General features: G+C 41.9%; 1 protein-coding gene across 7 annotated transcripts in view; it reads left to right on the forward strand.

Annotated features, from left to right (window-relative positions):
* The first annotated feature begins 209 nt into the window (after window positions 1–209).
* TCTN2 (tectonic family member 2) overlaps window positions 210–18,588 on the forward strand; it is a 28,733-nt gene continuing 10,354 nt past the window's right edge. For 2 of the 7 annotated variants that reach the window (XM_025267779.2, XR_003104267.2), the window contains exons 1-13: window positions 288–504; window positions 681–788; window positions 1,233–1,309; window positions 2,582–2,777; window positions 3,233–3,301; window positions 4,744–4,844; window positions 9,713–9,903; window positions 10,952–11,078; window positions 12,109–12,250; window positions 12,472–12,537; window positions 14,100–14,234; window positions 14,488–14,565; window positions 18,250–18,330. In XM_025267779.2, the coding sequence (XP_025123564.2) occupies window positions 423–504; window positions 681–788; window positions 1,233–1,309; window positions 2,582–2,777; window positions 3,233–3,301; window positions 4,744–4,844; window positions 9,713–9,903; window positions 10,952–11,078; window positions 12,109–12,250; window positions 12,472–12,537; window positions 14,100–14,234; window positions 14,488–14,565; window positions 18,250–18,330 (1,453 nt within the window). In that variant the 5' untranslated portion in view covers window positions 288–422. Of the gene's footprint in view, window positions 505–680; window positions 789–1,232; window positions 1,310–2,581; window positions 2,778–3,232; window positions 3,302–4,743; window positions 4,845–9,712; window positions 9,904–10,951; window positions 11,079–12,108; window positions 12,251–12,471; window positions 12,538–14,099; window positions 14,235–14,487; window positions 14,566–18,249; window positions 18,331–18,588 lie in introns of all 7 variants that reach the window. The other 5 variants (XM_025267780.3, XM_025267778.3, XM_044930278.2 and 2 more) reach the window with 5 other exon arrangements.

Genomic DNA, 18,588 nt, shown 5'->3' on the forward strand with positions numbered 1-18,588 from the left:
TCATAAAAATCAAGTTTATTAAGTTGCTTGTTTAGAACCCAGTGCCTGCGGCCTCGCATTTGCATTAACTCCAGAATGACTGAATTAACTCCATGTTGGAGAAACTCGGGGTTTTCAACTAAACGCGGACTCCTACTTTTTCGTGAGTCTTTTCATGGAGTGATGCAACTAGAAGGACCTAAGGCCTGTGGCAGGGCTAGGCTGCTGCGGATGGGTTTGAGGGCGGGCTCTCTCTGGTGTTGGTCCAATCACGGCTCGTCTTTCGTCAGACAGGCGGCCGATTGGTGGTTGCCATAGCTCCAGGCGTTGGCTTGACAAGATGGTGGCGGCAAGGCCGCCCGGGCATAGCTTCCGAGTCCCCGCGCTTCCAGTCTTCTAAGGCCGGTGCAGCCCTGTTGTGCAGGCCCGGCGAGCCCCCAGGCATGCGTTTGTCGCCGCCGGTCCCTTTGCTTTTGGGACTTCTCCTTCTGCAGGGCGTCTTGAGGCCGCTGAGGGGAGATGTGGGTATGTAAGATGGGGCAGGGGCCTACAGGACGGGGATGAGGGAGAGGACGAGTCTTGAGGCCAAATCTGGGACTGCCGCCAGAGCTGCGGAAGACACCGCCCAAGAAAGCCACCACCCAGGGTAGGCAGGGGTTCTGCAACTATTAACTCCTCCCTGTCCCTTTCTTCCTGCCTAGTTTTCATTCCTTCTGTCATCCGCATGTCCGGCCCTGTGGTCAGCGCGTCCCTGGTCGGAGGCACCGAGGATGTGACCGTGTCCCTGACCCAGCTGCGGGACGAGATGGGTAAAGAGTCTGACCTTTCCTTTGGGGAGGGAAGAGGTTGGGCCAGCTTCAGGCCGCCCAAGAAGCCTGGCCAGGTGGCATCCTCTGAGTCCCTTGGCGCTGTCCCCTGCAAAGTCGGGATGGGGGCTGCTGCTGTGGACCAGAGGACCAACAGACAGGGTGAGTAAAAGAAAGCTTGAAATTACAAGTTAGCATTCACTGAGCTATCCCATGTACTTAAATACATCACCTCATTTTCCTAATAAGAACAGTAATGTCTTTTAATTCTGTTTAACAAATGAAGACACTGAAGTTCAAAGAGGTTGTCACTAGTCGAAAGTCACACAGCTTGTAAAGAGTCCAATCCTAGGCTTGGAAAGGTGTTCTGTCCTAGGAAACCTGACTCAAGAGTGCAGTACTTTGGTGGCTGGGCAATACTCTCTTGTGTTCCAATCTCTCCTGTAGGTTTATTGCCAGTTCCCACCTGTGGCGAGCTGAACAATGAGACAGGAGACTGGAGTTTGACTGTCACCCCCACTGTGGTAAGGCCAGAGGTGGAAACCTTCTCAGTAGCATCTGCGGAGCCCTGCATCTGGTGCTCCTGCAGTGTTGTTTTTCTCTCTCTCTCTCTTTTTGACTGTGCCCAGCAGCTTATCGGGTCTTAGTTCCCTGATCAGGGATTGATTGAACTTGGACCAAGGCAGTGAAAGCGCCGAGTCCTAACCACTGAACCGCCAGGGAACTTCCCCTGCGATGTTCTTTTAATCAGACAAGATAGAACTTAGTGCTTGGAACCGCCATGAAACTGTGGGCTATCTGATCCTGTAGGCACTCATCTTGGACGAGTTTCAAGAAGCTTGTGAGGGAATTCCCTGGTGGTCCCATGGTTAGAACAACATGCTGTCACTGCCGAGGGCCCAGGTTCATTCCCAGGTTGGGGAACTAAGATCTCACAAGCTGCATGGCACAGCCAAAAAAAAAAAAAAAGCTGTGAACTCTCTAAAATTGTGTATAAAGTTTTGTATGTGTGCATTTTTTTCTGATGAGAGGCTTGCCAGCTTCTGTCAGATTATCAAATGAATCTGTGACTCAAAAGAGCTTCATGAATTGCTGGTCTCACCCAACTCTGGGCTTATGTGTAAGGACACTCAAGCCTGGAGAGATGAAATGTTTTCCACTAAATAGATATTTCACTGAGTGTCTAGTATCTGCAAAACATCAACTCTGAACATAAAAGACGAAACAGACTTTGCTTGCACCCCAGGTACCAGAGCCTGTTTCCATGGACTTTTATTTATGTGTATTTAATCTGCCAGTAGGATAATAAAAGTGCCAGACAAATACCTTTATCAGACCTGTGTTCAGCTTTCTCTAAACAGAAAAAGGGCTTTCCAGGTGGCTCAGTGGTAAAGAATCCACCTGCCAATGCAGGAGACCTGGGCTCAGTCCCGGGGTCGGGAAGATCCCCTAGAGAAGGAAATGGCAACCCACTCCAGTATTCTTGCCTGGAGAATCCCATGGACAGAGAATCCTGCCAGGCTACAGTCCATGGAGTCACAAGTTGGACACGACTTGGTGACCAAACAACAAGCAGGCACAAGTTGCTTGCTTGTATGTTCAGCTGAGGATTAGGAATCAGGGCTTGTGTACTGCAGTAGGTTTACAGGGTAAAATTGAGCAGAATGATGTCATCCTTGGGTCCAGTTTGCCTTTTGTAAAATGAATGGAGGCAGATTGAGCTTACTTAATCTTATGTGTTCTTATAGATGCTGTTTTGAGTCACCATATAAAGTACAGTGATATTTTCCTTTCAGAATTCGTTGGAAGTGACCGTGAGGTTGAAGAGGGATCTGCAGTCATGTTCCTCTAATGGGACAGATCCCTTCCTGGAGGCCCCGTGTATTGTCCAAGCTCTTCTTGTTTCAGCCTTTCATAATACATCCTGTTTAGCACATCTGCTCATTCATGTGGAAATTTATGCCAACTCCTCTCTGGGCCAAAATGCATCAGGCAAGTAAAGTCTCCGACTATCAAAATGTTTACTGCAGATGTTTGAATGTAAGTGTGTGCCATGCAGTGTGTGTGCTTCGCTCGTGAGTCTGTCTTGCTTTCCTAAACTTATTTTTCTTTTGTTTAATTTTCTTATTTTAAAAGTTTCCAGGGAATTCCCTGCTGGTCCAGTGATTTAGGGCTCCTCACTTTGAACTCAAGGGGCATGGGTTCGATCCCTGGTTGGGGAATTAAGATCCCATCAGCCACACAGTATGGCCAAAAAAGAAACCTGACAGGAGGGCTTAATAGTTGCTATACCACTCAGAGCAGCAACTTTTTTTTTCTTTTAAAAAATATGCTTAAGTATAGTTAGGTAATATTTCAGAATGTCCTTGTACCAATAGCCAAACTTAGGAAAATTAAGAGTCTGTATATATTGGTAATTATGAGATGTCCACTCTGACCCCATGAAGGTATGAAAAATTTTGCACCCAGTCAGACAGAGATCAGAACAAGAAAAAGGATGGAAGGACAGCCAGGAGGTAAGCGGTATGCTTGGTAACAAGGAAGCTAGCCAACAATGTGGGAGGCATATAGATAGATTCACAAATACCTATCTATATATCACATGGTAAAACCCTATTCTAAAGTGCCTTGCTTATGTCTCACAGATTTGATTATACTGAGAATCAAACCCTTACCCTTGTGACATGGTCTCTTATTCGGACTTTCTTGTTCTTGATACCACTGACATACTAGGGTTCTACTATATTATAGCGTAGAATATATAATAGTTGTTCTCTAGAAGCTTCAGTTATCTTCTCATTGAAGTTGACTGATACATAGAGTTTACAGAAATAGTCACGGACATAGCTTTCCAACTATTAGTCTCTGGATTCTGAATTAGGAGGCTAAAATGTAATATAACATATTCCTTTTCCAATCAGTGTGAAAATTACTAATTTCCCCCACACTTGAACCAGAATCAGGATGTGAAAATTTGCATTCACAGTGTGATGGGACTTGAGGTTGAGTGTGTAGCTCAGTTAAATGAGATCTTGTGGTCATATGGCTTCCAGATAAACTGCAGTGTCACCGTGGCTTCAGATTTGTTTTTTTTTAGTTGTGGTATAGTTCCTTTACAAGGTTGTACAGCAAAGTGAATTAGCTCTGTGTAGAGATACAACCCCCTTCTCTTGGATCTCCCTTCCCACTCATCTAGTCGCCACAGAGCGCCGAGCGGAGCTCCCTGTGCTTTGTAGCAGGTTCCCACTAGCTACCAGTTTTACACATGGCAGTGCACATACCCACTCCCAGTCTCCCAGTTCCCCAACCCTCCATGTCCACACATTTGTTCCCTTCATCTTCGTCTCTATTTCTGCCCTGAAAATAGGTTCATCTGTATCATTTTTCTAGATTCTACATACATGTGTTCATATACAATATTTGTTTCTCTCTTTATGACTTACTTCACTCTGTATGACAGACTCTTGGTCCTCCCGCATTACTGCAAATGACCCCATTTTGTTCTTTTTATGTCTTGAGTAATATTTCATTGTCTATATGTACCACATCATCTGTCAATGGACATTTAGGTCATGGCTTCAGGTTTATCTGTTGAAAGAGGTAATGAATTTGGAGGAGTAAATGCTTACAATCAGTCTGTGTTATGAAAGGAGTTGTGCAGTGTATTGAAAAATCAGTGCATTGCATTTGGCTTAACTTGCAAATCTTAGTGACTTGATCATCTTCAAGATCAACTGTGACTTCTTCAGTTTGTATAACTAGGACATTCTCTTCTATTTGGGTTTTTGTTGGAGGAGTAGATACAGGCCTCAGTAGATATAGCCCATCTCAGGGATACCTTCATGTGGAATACTGGTAATGGTGATTTGTAATACAACTCAGCTTTCTCTGAGTGAAAATGTGGCCATGTCTCATCAGTGTTTCACAGCTGAACTTCTCTGTTGTTTGTACTTTTCAGAAAATGTGACTGTCGTTCCTAACCAGGTGTATCAGCCCCTTGGTCCTTGCCCTTGCAATTTGACAGCGGGGGCCTGTGACATTCGCTGCTGCTGTGACCAGGTATGGTCTTTCTGATTATTGGGTGCAAAAACTGTGGTACCTGATAGCATGCGGAGGGCACCAGCAGTTCCCCATCAACAGCTTTGTAGTGCGTGGTCTTTCAAAAGCTGAGATTGTATGTCATGTTTTCCAATTGAGTATTTTCTTATCTAGCCTTTTCAGCCTAGTTTGTGGACAAAGAACTTTCCAGGTGACGGTAGTGGTAAAGAATCCACCTGCCAGTGCAGGAGATACAAGGGACACTGGTTCAGTCCCTGGATCGGGAAGATCCCCTGGCATTGGAAATGGCAACCCACTCCAGTATTCTTGCCTGGAAAATTCCATGGACAGGGGAGCTTGGTGGGCTACAGTTCATGGAGCTGCAGAGTTGGACGTGACCAAGTGACTAAGCAGCAATTATGGACAAAAAAAATGTATCTGTTTGGATAAAGTCCTGATTGTGATGATACTGAGAGGATGATTTTAATGTCTTACTTGGAAGCCTTTAAGAAAATATAAAAAGGAGAGAAAAAAATAAGTGATTTTTTAAGTGATTTTTTTTTTTTTTTTTAGTAAATTCAACCATTGCAGTAATCTAATTTGAGGATGTTTCCAGCACCCCCGAAAAGAAGCCATGTGTCCATTTGCAGTCACTCTCATTCATGCCCATCATCCCCAGACTGTTTTATGTTTGTTTGTTTTCACTAGAAATTAAGTATATTTATTTATCTGGGTGTAGTTGATTTGCAAATTATGTAAATTTCAGGTGTATAACATAGTTACAATTTTTAAACATTATACTCCTTTTATATTTATTATTATAAAATATTGGCTGTATTCCTTGTGCTGTACAATAATACACCCTTGTAGCTTATTTATTTTATACGTAGTAGTTGGTACCTCTTCATCCCCTACACCTATGTTGCCCCCTGGCCCATCCCCCTCCCAACTGGTGACCACTGGTTTGTTTTCTGTATCTGTGACTCTGCTTCTTTTCTGTTATTTTCACTAGTTTGTTTTCCCAGGTCACTATTAATCTACTCTCTGTGTCTATGGATTTGCCTCTTTTGGACATTGCATGTAAATGGAATCCTTCAGTCTGTAGGATTTGTGTCTCGCTTCTTCTTTTTTTTAATATTTATTCCCCTGTGCCAGGTCTTGGTTGCCTCATGTGGGGTCTAGTTCCCTGACCAGGGATTGGCCTGGGCCCTCTGCACTGGGAGCCTGGCGTCAGCCACTGGACCACCAAGGAAGCCCTGTGTCTGGTGTCTTTTGCCTAGCATCATGCTTTCAAGGGTCACCTGCTCTGTGGCGTGGGTTAGTGTTCCATTCCTTTTTATGGCCGAATCATCTTCTGTTATGTGGATATATCACAGAGCGCTTAACCATTTATCAAGTGTGGACATTTAGATTGTGTTCACTTTTTGGCTACTATGAAGAATGCTTCTATGAAACAAGAATATAAACCTGTATACAAGTTTTTGTTTGGACGTGTGTTTCCATTTCTTTTGGTTATGTTACCTAGGAGTGGAATTGCTTTGCCACATGGTAACTGCATGTTTAACCTTTTAGGGAACTGTTTCTCTTCTTTTTGGCTGAGCCACATAGCTTGTAGGATCTTAGTTTCCTGATTGGGAATTGTCCTTGGCAATGGAAATGAGTCCTAACCCCTGGACTGCCAGGGAATTCCCTTGAGGAACTGTTTTTTCAAAGTAGCTACATCATTTCACATTCCCATCAGCACTGTATAAGGGTTGTAATTTTCCATGATGTCACCAAAAGGCTATAATAATCTTGATTACAGCCTTCCTTGAAGGTGTAAAGTGGCATTTCATGATTTTGATCCATATTTCTCTAGTGGCAAATGATGTTGAACATCTTTTCAAAGGCTTTATTGAATGTTTATATGTCTTCTTTGAAGAAATGTCTGTTGAGACCCTTTGGCCAGTTTTTAATTAGGTTGTCTTTTTGTTGTTTAATTTTGTTGTTAAATTAAATTGTCTTTTTGTTTTTAAAGTTCACTATGCACTCTGGATTCTAGTCCCTTATCAGATATATGATATGCCAAAAACTTCTCCTACTTGTTTAGGAAGTCCATTTTCCTGTTGGTGTTCTTTGAAGCCCAAAAGTTTTAATTCAATAAAGTCCAGTTTATCAATTTTTTTCTTCCAGTTTTCAATTCAGTTCAGTTGCCCAGTTGTGTCTGACTCTTTGCGACCCCATGGACTGCAGCATGCCAGGCTTCCCTGTCCATCGCCAACTTCTGGAGTTTATTCAAACTCATGTCCATTGAGTCGGTGATACCACCCAACCATCTCATCCTCTGTTGTTCCCTTCTCCTGCCTTCAGTCTTTCCCAGCATCAGGGTCTTTTCAAATGAGTCAGTTCTTCGCATCAGGTGGCCAAAGTATTAGAGTTTCAGCTTCATCATCGGTCCTTCCAATGACTATTCAGGGCTGATTTCCTTTAGGATGGACTTGTTGGATCTCCTTGCAGTCTAAGGGACTCTCAAATGTTCTCCAACACCACAGTTCAAAAGCATCAATTCTTCGGTGCTCAGCTTTCTTTATAGTCCAACTCTCACATCCATACATGACTATTGGAAAAACCATAGCTTTGACTAGATGGACCTTTGTTGGCAGTTTTATTGTGATATAATTGACATAGTCACTGTACAAGTTTAAGGTTTAAAGTATGGTTATTTGACTTCCATACATTATGAAGTGGTATCGCAATAAGTTTGGTGAACATTCATCATCTCATATAGACACGAAATTAAAGAAATAGATGGAGGAGGAAGTGGCAGCCAACTCCAGTATTCTTGCCGGGAAAATCCCATAGACAGAGGAGCCTGGCAGCCTACAGTCCATGGGGTTGCAAAGAGTCAGGCATGACTGAGTGACTGTACACATTCACATGCATTCTAGAATCCAGTACAGACCCATTTAGATCTGTGTATATATGCCTATGTTGTAGGTGAGGAACTTTCATTCATGTTAGTTTACACAACGCATGGTTTAAGATAGATTTCTAGAACTTAAAAATATTTTTAAATCAATTTGGAGAGGATTTAGTTTCCTGAAAACAAAATGTATTTTTTTCTCTCTTGACCTTGAACTACTTGAACTCTATGGTTTTCCAGTTCATTTACCATTTTGAGGAATGTGGCCTATACACACTGCTATATCTAAAAAGGATAACCAACAAGGACCTACTGCACAGCACAGGGAACCCTGCTCAATGTGATGTGACAGCCTGGATGGGAGGGGGATTTGGGGGAGGACAGATACATATTTATGTGTGGCTGAGCCCCTTGGCTGTCCACCTAAAACTATCACAGCATTGTTAATTTGCTATACTCCAATATAAAATAAAATGTTTTTTAAAAAAAGGACAAAAATAGAAAACTTTACTTGTGATGAGAACCCTTAGAATTTGCTCTCTTAGCAGCTTGCATATATAGTCTACAGCAGTGTTAATTATATTGCTCTTGTAGATTACATCCTTAGTGTGTACTTACAAGAGGAAATTTGTACCTTTTGACCTCTTTCATCTAATTCTCCCTCCCTTTATTCCAGTTTTTGGTCATTGTAGTTGCTTATGCTTTTGCTGTCATTTCTAAGAATCCATTGTCTAATCGCAGATCAAATACATATTTTTAATTTTTATTTTTTAAATTAATTTTAATTGGATTATAGTTGCTTTACAATGTTGTGTTAGTTTCTACTGTACAACAAAGTGAATTGGCTCTATGTATCTGAGAAGGCAATGGCACCCCACTCCAGTACTCTTGCCTGGAAAATCCATGGACAGAGGAGCCTGGTAGGCTGCAGTCCATGGGGTCGCTAAGAGTCAGACACGACTGAAGCAACTTAGCATAGCATAGCATTATGTTCACTTTTCTCTTTCATGCATTGGAGAAGGAAATGGCAACCCACTCCACTATTCTTGCCTGGAGAATCCCAGGGATGGCGGAGCCTGGTGGGCTGCCATCTATGGGGTTGCACAGAGTCGGACACGACTGAAGCGACTTAGCACAGCATAGCATAGCATATACATATATCCCCTCCTTTTTGGATTTCCTTCCCATTTAGGTCACCAGAGTATTGAGTAGAGTTCCCTGTGCTGTACCTAGGTTCTCGTTAGTTTTCCATTTCCCAATTCATCCCGCCTCCCCTTTTCCCCATTGGTGTACCTGTGTTCTCTACCTCTGTGTCTCTAGTTCTTCTTTGCAAATAGGTTCATCTGGGTCTTTTCTCTAGATTCTACATATGTGCGTTAATATATGATATTTATTTTTCTCTTTCTGACTGACTTGACTCTGCATAACACTCTAAGTCCATCCAAATAAAGTGACTTCTTGATGATACCAATCGGGTCGTGATATAACAAGAATGATTCAAGGATTCTTCTGGAATTGTCCTTAGATTTCTCTGGACTAGGAATTTGAATGCTGCTGCTGTTGAGTTGCTAAGTTGTGTCTGACTCTTTGCGACCCCATGGACTGTAGCCTGCCAGGCTCCTCTGTCCATGGGATTTCCCAGGCAAGAATACTAGCGTGAGTGGTGATACCAGTTGAAAATTCTCCACCTGCGGTCTATTTCATATTACCTTTTCTTTTTCTCATCTTATTTGTAGGCATATCTTAGGTCCCCAGTTAAGATGTAAATTCCGTGAAGGTCCGAAGTTCCTGACTTGGAGCCTGGTAGGGAGATGACTTGCTGTGAGCGCAAACACTCTCAGCCTGGAGGCCAGCTGTTTGTTTCCTGCCTTCTCTACCACACCCTGCTGGTCTCCAGCAGCAAGTGCATCATGCTGGCCAGGAGATCCTGACAGTGGGCAGAGGGAGGATTTAATCTTCTCTGTGCTCCTCTACATCTTCTTTCCAGGAATGCTCATCAGATTTAACAGCACTGTTCAGGGAGTCCTGTTTCCCTGGTGTTTTTGGAGGAGATGTTAATCCTCCCTTTGATCAGCTCTGCTCCATGCAGATGGCACATGAAGTCCCCGACTGGTTTCCATTCCTGTGTGTGCAGCTCGCCAACTCACCCTTCCTTGGGTACTTCTACCATGGTACCATGTAAGTGTCTGAAGGGCTGCCCGGGAGAGGGGTGTGCACCCAGATGGCCCTGGAATGTGGCCATGTCCTCCTCGGGACCTCTCCAGAGGCTCCATGCTTCAGTCCCTCCATTCTAGATTCAGTTCTAGGTTTCACATAGTAAGTTTATTTTGTGTTAAGTATTTGAAAGAGCTGGTTGTTGTTCAGTCGCTAAGTCATGTCCAACTCTTTGCAACCCCATGAACTGTAACATGCCAGGCTTCCCTATCCTTTATTATCTCCCAGAGTTTGCTCAAACTCATGTCCATTGAGTTGATGATGTCATCCAGCCATCTCATCATCTGTCTCTCCTTTCTCCTTCTGCCCTCAATCTTTCCCAGCATCAGGGTCTTTTCCAGTGAGTTGGCTCTTTGCCTCAGGTGGCCAAAGTACTGGAGCTTCAGCTTCAGCAGCAGCCCTTCCAATGAATATTTAGGGCTGGTTTCCTTTAGGATTGACTGGATTGATCTCCTTGCAGTCCAAGGGACTCTCAAGAGTCTTTTCTAGAACCACAGTTCTAAAGCATCAGTTCTTCTGTGCTTAGCCTTCTTTATGGACCAGCTCTCACATCCGTACATGACTACTGAAAATACCATAGCTTTGACTATAGGGACCTTTGTTGGCAAAGTCATGTCTCTAGGTTTGTCATATCTTTCCTTCCAAGGAGCAAGCGTCTTTTAATTTCATGGCTATGGTCACCATCCACAGTGATTTTGGAGGCCTCATTGAAAAGAAATTGATACCACAAATGGTTAATAGCGATTCTCTGGGTTGGGGGAAAGAGTGATGGGCTCGTGGGGGACTTTAACTTTTTGTCTTTTACATTTCTGTCTTGTTGACATTTTAAAGCAACTTTATTATTAGCATTGAAGTAAAACTCATGGAACATAAATTAACCATTAACTACTTTAAAAAGCACAGGTCAGTGGCATTTAGTACAAATATTATTTTGATAATTAAAAAAGCAGAGAAAAAATTGAAAACAATTGCTTTTATCATGTTAATGGTGGTTTCTCTCATCAATTTGCAGTTCCTCTGGACATCAAGTTTCCTTTGACATGTATTTGCATACCGATCTAAAAGACTTTTCAGACTTTGGTTACAAACAAGGAGACCCCGTTATGACAGTAGATAAGGCGTATTTTACTCTTCCGCAGGTAATCCTTTCAGTTTTAATATGCCAGAGGCTTTTTGTCACTTTCCCCTTCCTCTTACTAATTTAAGTCATGTTATTCTAAAAAAAAAATCTCTTCCTGAATTACGTATTTTTCTCCTATGGACTTTTCAGGCACTCAGCCATTTAAGGTCTCTGCATTGTGTTTTTGTCTTTTGATAGTCACTCTTAAATCAATCTGTCTTTGCTAAATCTCAGAGTGAACTTACTAAATAAAACCAAAAGACCGTCTAGAAGTTTCCATGGAAGTAACTATTGTTTCTCACTTGTATTAGTTTAACAGCCAATTTCTAGCAAGCCATAAATACTTTTAAAATTTTATTTATTTTTTATTGAAGTATATTTGGCTTATGGTGTTGTGCTAATTAAATATTTAATAGAATTTTGAAAAATATTTTAAGACTTGAGTTTTATGTGAAATCTTACCTGTATTAAGTTCAAAATTATGAGGAAAAAGTATTTATGGGAAGATGACATGGGAGGCTAAACTGTTTCTCTTTACTATCCATATGAATCCGTTCTTATGGCTTTAACAAAAATGCATTTGTAATGAGGGAGAGAAAATGAAGTTGAGGGACCCTCCCAGGCAGTCCAGTGGTTAAGACTCTGTGCTTCCACTGCAGGGGACACGGGTTCCCTCCCTGGCCGGGGGAACCAAGATCCTGTATGCTGCCTGGAATGGCCAAAAAGTGAAAAAACAAAAGACAACAACAGAAAAGAAACTGCAGCTGAGTGTAATCATGTTTCTGCAGAGTAAATGATGCAGAGCAGGGAATTTTCTTAAAAACTGTACTTACTGTGACCCTGCAGCCAGTGGCTTCCGGGGTTTGATTAGCAAGTCAAGTAGACACTCTGCTCAAGTCAGTTAACTAGTGAATGCCCTAGCCTTTGTTGGAGCTAACCCAGCAGTAGAAGCAGGCTGCAGAAAGGATGCTTTTCCAAGACACTGATCTCTTTTTTCTATGACCAGAAAGGAAGTCATAAATCTGTCGGCATTCCCCCCTTGCCCTCAGGTGTCCCTGGCTGGGCAGTGCCTGCACAACGCTCCTGTGGCTTTCCTGCAGAATTTTGATGTTCAGTGCATTACTAGCCTGGAGGAGTACCTAGAACGAGATGGGATTACCAGTGCAAAGATAAAGAATGGTGCTATGGGAGGTAAGTTATGTCCATTTGAGCATGGACCTTAGATGCCAATTAGATGCCAAGAATAGCGGGTTGTTTGATGGCATTTGGGGAGTGGAGGGGAGCTGAGTAGTTGGCGTACAGGGCAGGCATAGGCACTGTATTTGTTTGGCAAACTTTCATTTTCGTAGGTAAATGTGAACACGTGAGGTTCATGTACTCCTGTGGAAGTTCATTTATGTATGTTTTTTCAGGCATAGTTACACCGAAAGTAATCTATGAGGAAGCAACTGACTTAGACAGATTCATCACCAATACAGGTATTTTAATGTTAGACTTTTATACCATTTCTATAGGAATATATATAATTTCTCACAAGGAATATATACAGTAAGTCCCTATATACAAACCTTCAAGTTTCGAACTTTGCAAGATGCAAACACGTGTTCCACCACCATCAGGCCTGAGTGAAATTTCATCTTGTCCTTCGTCTCCTATTGCTGACGATCCTATAGCTCTACCATCTCCCAGCTCCTCTCCCTCCTCGCCTCTACACTCGATGCCAGCCCCTGTATGCCAGTTCTCGTACTGTACTTTTCAAGGTCCTGTACTGAAGGATTAGAAATGTTTTCTTCATTGTTTGTGTTTGTTTTTAATGTATTATTTGTGTGAAAACTATTATTAACCTATCACAGTACAGTACTATAGAGCCAATTGCGTCAGTTGGGTACCTAGGCTAACTGTGTTGGACTTATGAACACGCTTTTGGAATGGAACTCGTTCGTATGCAAGAGACTTACCGTAGTCCCAGAGTAGAACACATTTTCATTAAGAATTTTAGGAGATTTGTAGTTGTTAGAGAAATACCCACTAGTATTTTGCTTGTTCCTTGTTCCATCTTGACTTACTGTGGAGTAACATCTGTGACCTTGAACCCAATCCTTCTCAGTCCTGGATTATGTGGGTTCCAGGGTCCCTCCTTGTTCTCTGGGTGTGTGGGCTTTTTCTTAAGTGTTTTTCAGAGAGTTAAAGGTTCTTTAGGACCCAGCATTTTCACTTCTTGCTTGCTTTTCTTTTTCCAGTCATTAAACTCTGTGATTGTAATGCAGCCAACTGAAGTACATAGAATTTGGCCAATATTACCAGGACTTTTGTTTTTCCATGAAGGATACTACTTGTGTTTCTTTTCAATGTGTTATAATTCTTGGAACTTACTCTTTCCTTCCATCAGCTATTAGTACATACAATATAGTAGTGAACTAGACACCAGGCCCCTGCTCTTAAAGAGCTGACATTCTGTAATCTTTGCTTTAACAGATGTAATCTTTACCAGATGTACTCTTTCTGTAATCTTGCATTTAACAGATACTCTTCCAAGCCTGTGCTTTGCACTAGGCCATGAGCTGGGTACCAGGGAGGCTGAAATAGAGGAAAGGGACAGGGACTTTCCTGGTGGTCCAGTGGTTAAGACTCCATGCTCCCAATGCAGGGGGCCCAGATTTGATCCTTGGTCAGGGGACTATGTCCCACATGGTGCACCTAAGGCTTCCCATGCCACAACTAAGACCCAAAGCAGCCAAATAAATGAATAAATAAAAAGTAAATATTTTTAAAAAAGGGAAGGGATGGAGCTCACTCAGTTTATTGGGATGGTGTGGAAAGAGGAGGTAGCTAATGCTGATTTGGAGATCTGAGGACAGCTTCTTGAGGAGGTGATGACCCTGCTGTGTAAAGGAATTGGGTCTGCAGGGCAGGGATGGGGGTGGGAGACGGCCACCCAGGCAGAGGGAACTGCCATTAATAGGCTTGAACCCTTAAAGGAAGGTCTTTAATATTTTTATTTTTAGGTCTTTAATTTATGAAAGTACTCTCTTATTTCCAGAAACACTTTTAAGTACTGGACCAGCCCCCAGGAACGTGAACGTGGAAGAACATTATATTTTCAGGTGGAATAATAATACAATCAGTGAAATAAACGTCAGATTTATTAGGGCAGAAATTAATGCCCAGCAGAAAGGTAACTTTGTGAAGGGCAGCGAGAATGCTTTTAATTTAAAGCGTTTTTTTTCTTTCTTCACAATTCTCATAATTATAACAGATAAACTAATTCAGACCTGTTTTTCTTATTTGTGTTTATGATTTAATCAAAAAACAGTGGGTTTTTTTTTTTTTTTTGCATGTTGAAATGCAATTATAAGGTAAAGAAAACAACACTATGGTGGATAATTTCTTAGTAAATTGGTGACATTATATTTTTATTTTATTTCTAGGAATCATGACACAGAGATTTACAGTGAAATTTTTAAGCTATAACAGTGGTAATGAACAGGAATGGTCTGGAAACCCAGGTGAGAGTGCATATCAATCACTGATCTTACAAACACATTTTAGTTCAACACTCCTGTGCTATAATGATGATTGTAAGTAATTGTTTCCAATTTTAGTTCGTGACTCTGACCTTTCTCTTTTTCTCTTGTGACACTGTATTCTTTTCCTGCTAACAGCTTACTTTTTTTTTCATTACGTGTTATATATAGTCGGAGTTGTAAAGCTAAAACAGTCTTTCTCTTTAGCTACTGGTCTTTTTTTAAATGAAATAATTTATTTGATTGATGTATAGTTGATTTACAGTGTTGTGTTAGTTTCAGATATATAGCACAGTGACCCAGTTATACACACGTGTATATACTCCCCCCTCGTATTCCTTCCCTCTATGGTCTATCACAAGACACTGAATACAGATCCCTGTGATACACAGTAGGTCCCCACTGTTTATCTGTTTTATGTATATAATCATTTGTATCTCCTAATCTCAAACTCCTAATTCCTCCCTCCCTCCCTCTTTTTTTTTTTTTGGTGGGGGAGGTGGGAGGCTGTGCTCCGCCACCTCTGAGATCCTCATTCCCTGATGAGGGATTGAACCTGGGCTTCAACAGTGACAGTGTGGAGTGCTAAACTTGATCACCAGGGAACTACATTACTATTCTTCAACACGCAGTAATTAATCATGAAGGAACAACTTTTATTTTAACTTATAGAGAATTCCCTTACTATTCTTCAGCACGCAGTAATTAATCATGAAGGAACAACATTTTTAAACTTTTTAGTAACTTTTTGCTTTGCATGATCTTCAATATTTATGTATACTGATTTAATTATACACAATTCTTTATATATTTTCTTTTAAATAGGCTTTTAATGTTAGGGTTTATTGTTGGCTTTTAAGAGCAGACTCTGGTTAAGTCAAGGTACAGTACAGAAGTTATGTAAAATCAGTATGGAAGTTCAATGTTGCTTTTCCTACTCAGTGATTTTGAAGAAATGAAGCAGTTCTAGTGTGATTTTTTTTTTCTTTATTTTCTAAACTGCATGCCCATGGCCACCTAAGGCATTCCTCTGTGTATTTATTGGCTACTACAGTATTTCGAGAAGTGTTTGGGACATTTCTTTAAATTATGTACAACCCAAAATGTTGATGTTTTGTATGGATCACAAGTGCAGCATTCCTTAATTATTTCTGTTATAAGTCACAATTGTTATTTAAAGAATGACATATGTACTGCATGAAAACATTATGACCTTTTTCTCTTAGTTTATATAAACTCCAAGGTAACTGAGGGGGAAAAAAAAGAGACCAGGCTCCTGAAATTTAAGAATTTTTATGTCACTGACTTAATTTGACAAGGTTTCTGAGAAAACCTGTCAGAATATATGAGAAATGTTGATGCTCTCGTCAACAAAGAATACATCAAGAGCCAGAACCAATCAGGCAGAGACACAGCTTGTGTATAGAGAGACGGTGTCTCTCTAGCACTTTCTGAGGCTGGATGGGGTTTTTCAAGGACTATCTGACATGGGCCCTGTCCTCAGGGACTCTCTTCTTTGGAGCTGACGGCGCTAAGTCACAGGAAACTACAGTGAATGACCCAAGATAATTAACAAACGAGGTCGGTTACTAGGGTCAGTTGCTCCAGGATTCAGGGGAGTGGAATATTGACCATTTGCCCAGACTGCATCACTAAGGAACAGTGTTGAATGTCCAGCACGTGCTAGGTTTTATTTTGTTTTTTTAAAAATATTTATTTATTTTTCTGGGTGTATTGGGTTGATATGTGGGATCTAGTTTCCCTGAGGCGTGTGGGATCCCGACCAGGGTTCAAACCCAAGGCCCCTGCGTTGGAAGGCGGATTCTTAACCACTGGACCACCAGGAAAGTCCGCATGCCAGGTTTTGCTCCTAGGCTGGAGGAAAAGCACCGAGCAAGTCAGAACCCTGCCCTGGGTGTGTTTCCACTGTGGGCTGCGTGGAGGAGACTGTGTCTTGAGAAACAGATAATTGGAAAGGGTGCTGGGGATAGGAATAACCTGGGGGAAGCCAAGGAGGCAGACATGAGCATGAAGTGTACTCTGGCAGGATTAGACCCATGGCCAGAGGGGAGGCCGCTTATTGGGAAGGGTTGGGTGTAATGCTGGAAACGCAAACACCATGCAGGAACCTCGATGGTATCCCAATTTATATGAACAAAGTGAAAGTGAAAGTCACTCATTGACATCATGATGATGTAGGGAAATATCCTTAGTTTTGAGAGATGTCTGATGGAGCTTTCATGATGTGAGTGTCATGATGCCTACAACTTATTTTCAAATAGTCCTGCCCCTCTCACCCCAAATATATATACTTTTATAATAGATAAGACAAATATCTTTATATTTCTTATTAATATAAATTAATATATTGTTTGTGGTGTTTTATTGAAATTTGTGTTTTGGTGTTATAAAGCTTCTAAAAATGGGAAATATTTTATCTATCCTGAAGGAAAGATCTTTGGGGTGCACATTAGATATGTTAAGATCAGAAGAGCAGTGGGCCCTGAATGGCTCATGATCTAGCAGTCAGAGGCGCTTTACAAAGGAGAGGAACACTCTGGTAATGAATAGGCCCAGGGGTTCCCTTGGACTTGAGGCGTCCATTCTAATTTTCCCTACAGGAGCCCTGGAGAAGGAGATGGCAATCCACTCCAGTATTCTTGCCTGGAGAATTTCCTGACATAGGAGCCTGGCAGGCTACAGTCCATGGGATCAAAAAAAGTCGGACATGACTGAATGACTAACACTTACTTAAGAAGAATACAGCTAAATGTTAACAGTGGTTGACTTTAGGTGGTGGCTGTATTGAGTGAGGTTCATGGTGTTACTTTTAACTTTTCTGTGCTTGTGAACTTTTTCACATTAAAAAGGTGGAAACCGTAAGCTGGATTACTAGGAAATGGATGGGAATAGGAGCTAAATCAGACCTTGGGGTTGAATTAGTTTACTGGAAAAAGGCCACATGGGAAAGTTACTCTGGTTTTAAGTTTCCTTTATGAGCCCCTGTGATAAGCCGTACTAATCACTCAGTGAGTGTTCATGAACTGGCCTGCCCAGCAGCTTATTGTTCTCCAAGGTGAGAGTTCTAAGACTGACTCCTGCCTAGTTTTCATTTCTCAGATTTCACTTTAAAAGTGTCTTCAAAAAACCACACTAACATCTGTGTTTTAGAATCTGAAAAAGAACATGTCTATAACTGAGTCACTTTGCTGTACACCTGAAACTAACACAGCACTGTAATCAACTATACCTCAGTAAAAGGGCTTCCCTTGTGGCTCAGCTGGTAAAGCACCTGCCTACAATGCGGGAGACCCAGGTTCGATCCCTGGCCCGGGCAGTTCCCCTGGAGAAGGAAATGGCAACCCACTCCAGTATTCTTGCCTGGAAAATCCCATGGACAGAGGAGCCCAGTAGGCTGCAGTCCATGGGGTTGCAAAGAGTAGGACACAACTGAACGACTTCACTTCATACCTCAATAAAAAACGAAACAAATGAAAGGAGTGATGTTGATGTCCTTCTCTTGAGGGTATTCTGAAAAAGAACGTTGAGCGCATGTTTCCTTTCATTGTGGATTCCTTCTTTCTGTTATTTGACGAGCTAGCGCCTGTTGCATTGAAATAAACTAAGAGGGAAAGATGCTCATTCTTGTGTGTTGTGTTTGTCTAGGTTACCAACTTGGCAAGCCTGTTCGAGCTCTAAGCACCAACGGGACAAATAATGTCACAACTTTACACCTTTGGTATCCTGGTAATCTGATTTGATGATATGACTAGCTCTCTGGTGAACTAGCGGAGAAGGCAATGGCAGCCCACTCCAGTACTCTTGCCTGGAAAATCCCATGGACGGAGGAGCCTGGTAGGCTGCAGTCCATGGGGTCGCTAAGAGTCGGACACAACTGAGCAACTTCACTTTCACTTTTCACTTTCATGCATTGGAGAAGGAAATGGCAACCCACTCCAGTGTTCTTGCCTGGAGAATCCCAGGGACGGTGGAGCCTGGTGGGCT

Source organism: Bubalus bubalis, chromosome 17 (genome assembly GCF_019923935.1).
Source record: "Bubalus bubalis isolate 160015118507 breed Murrah chromosome 17, NDDB_SH_1, whole genome shotgun sequence".
In the NCBI taxonomy this organism is placed as follows: Eukaryota; Metazoa; Chordata; class Mammalia; order Artiodactyla; family Bovidae; genus Bubalus; species Bubalus bubalis.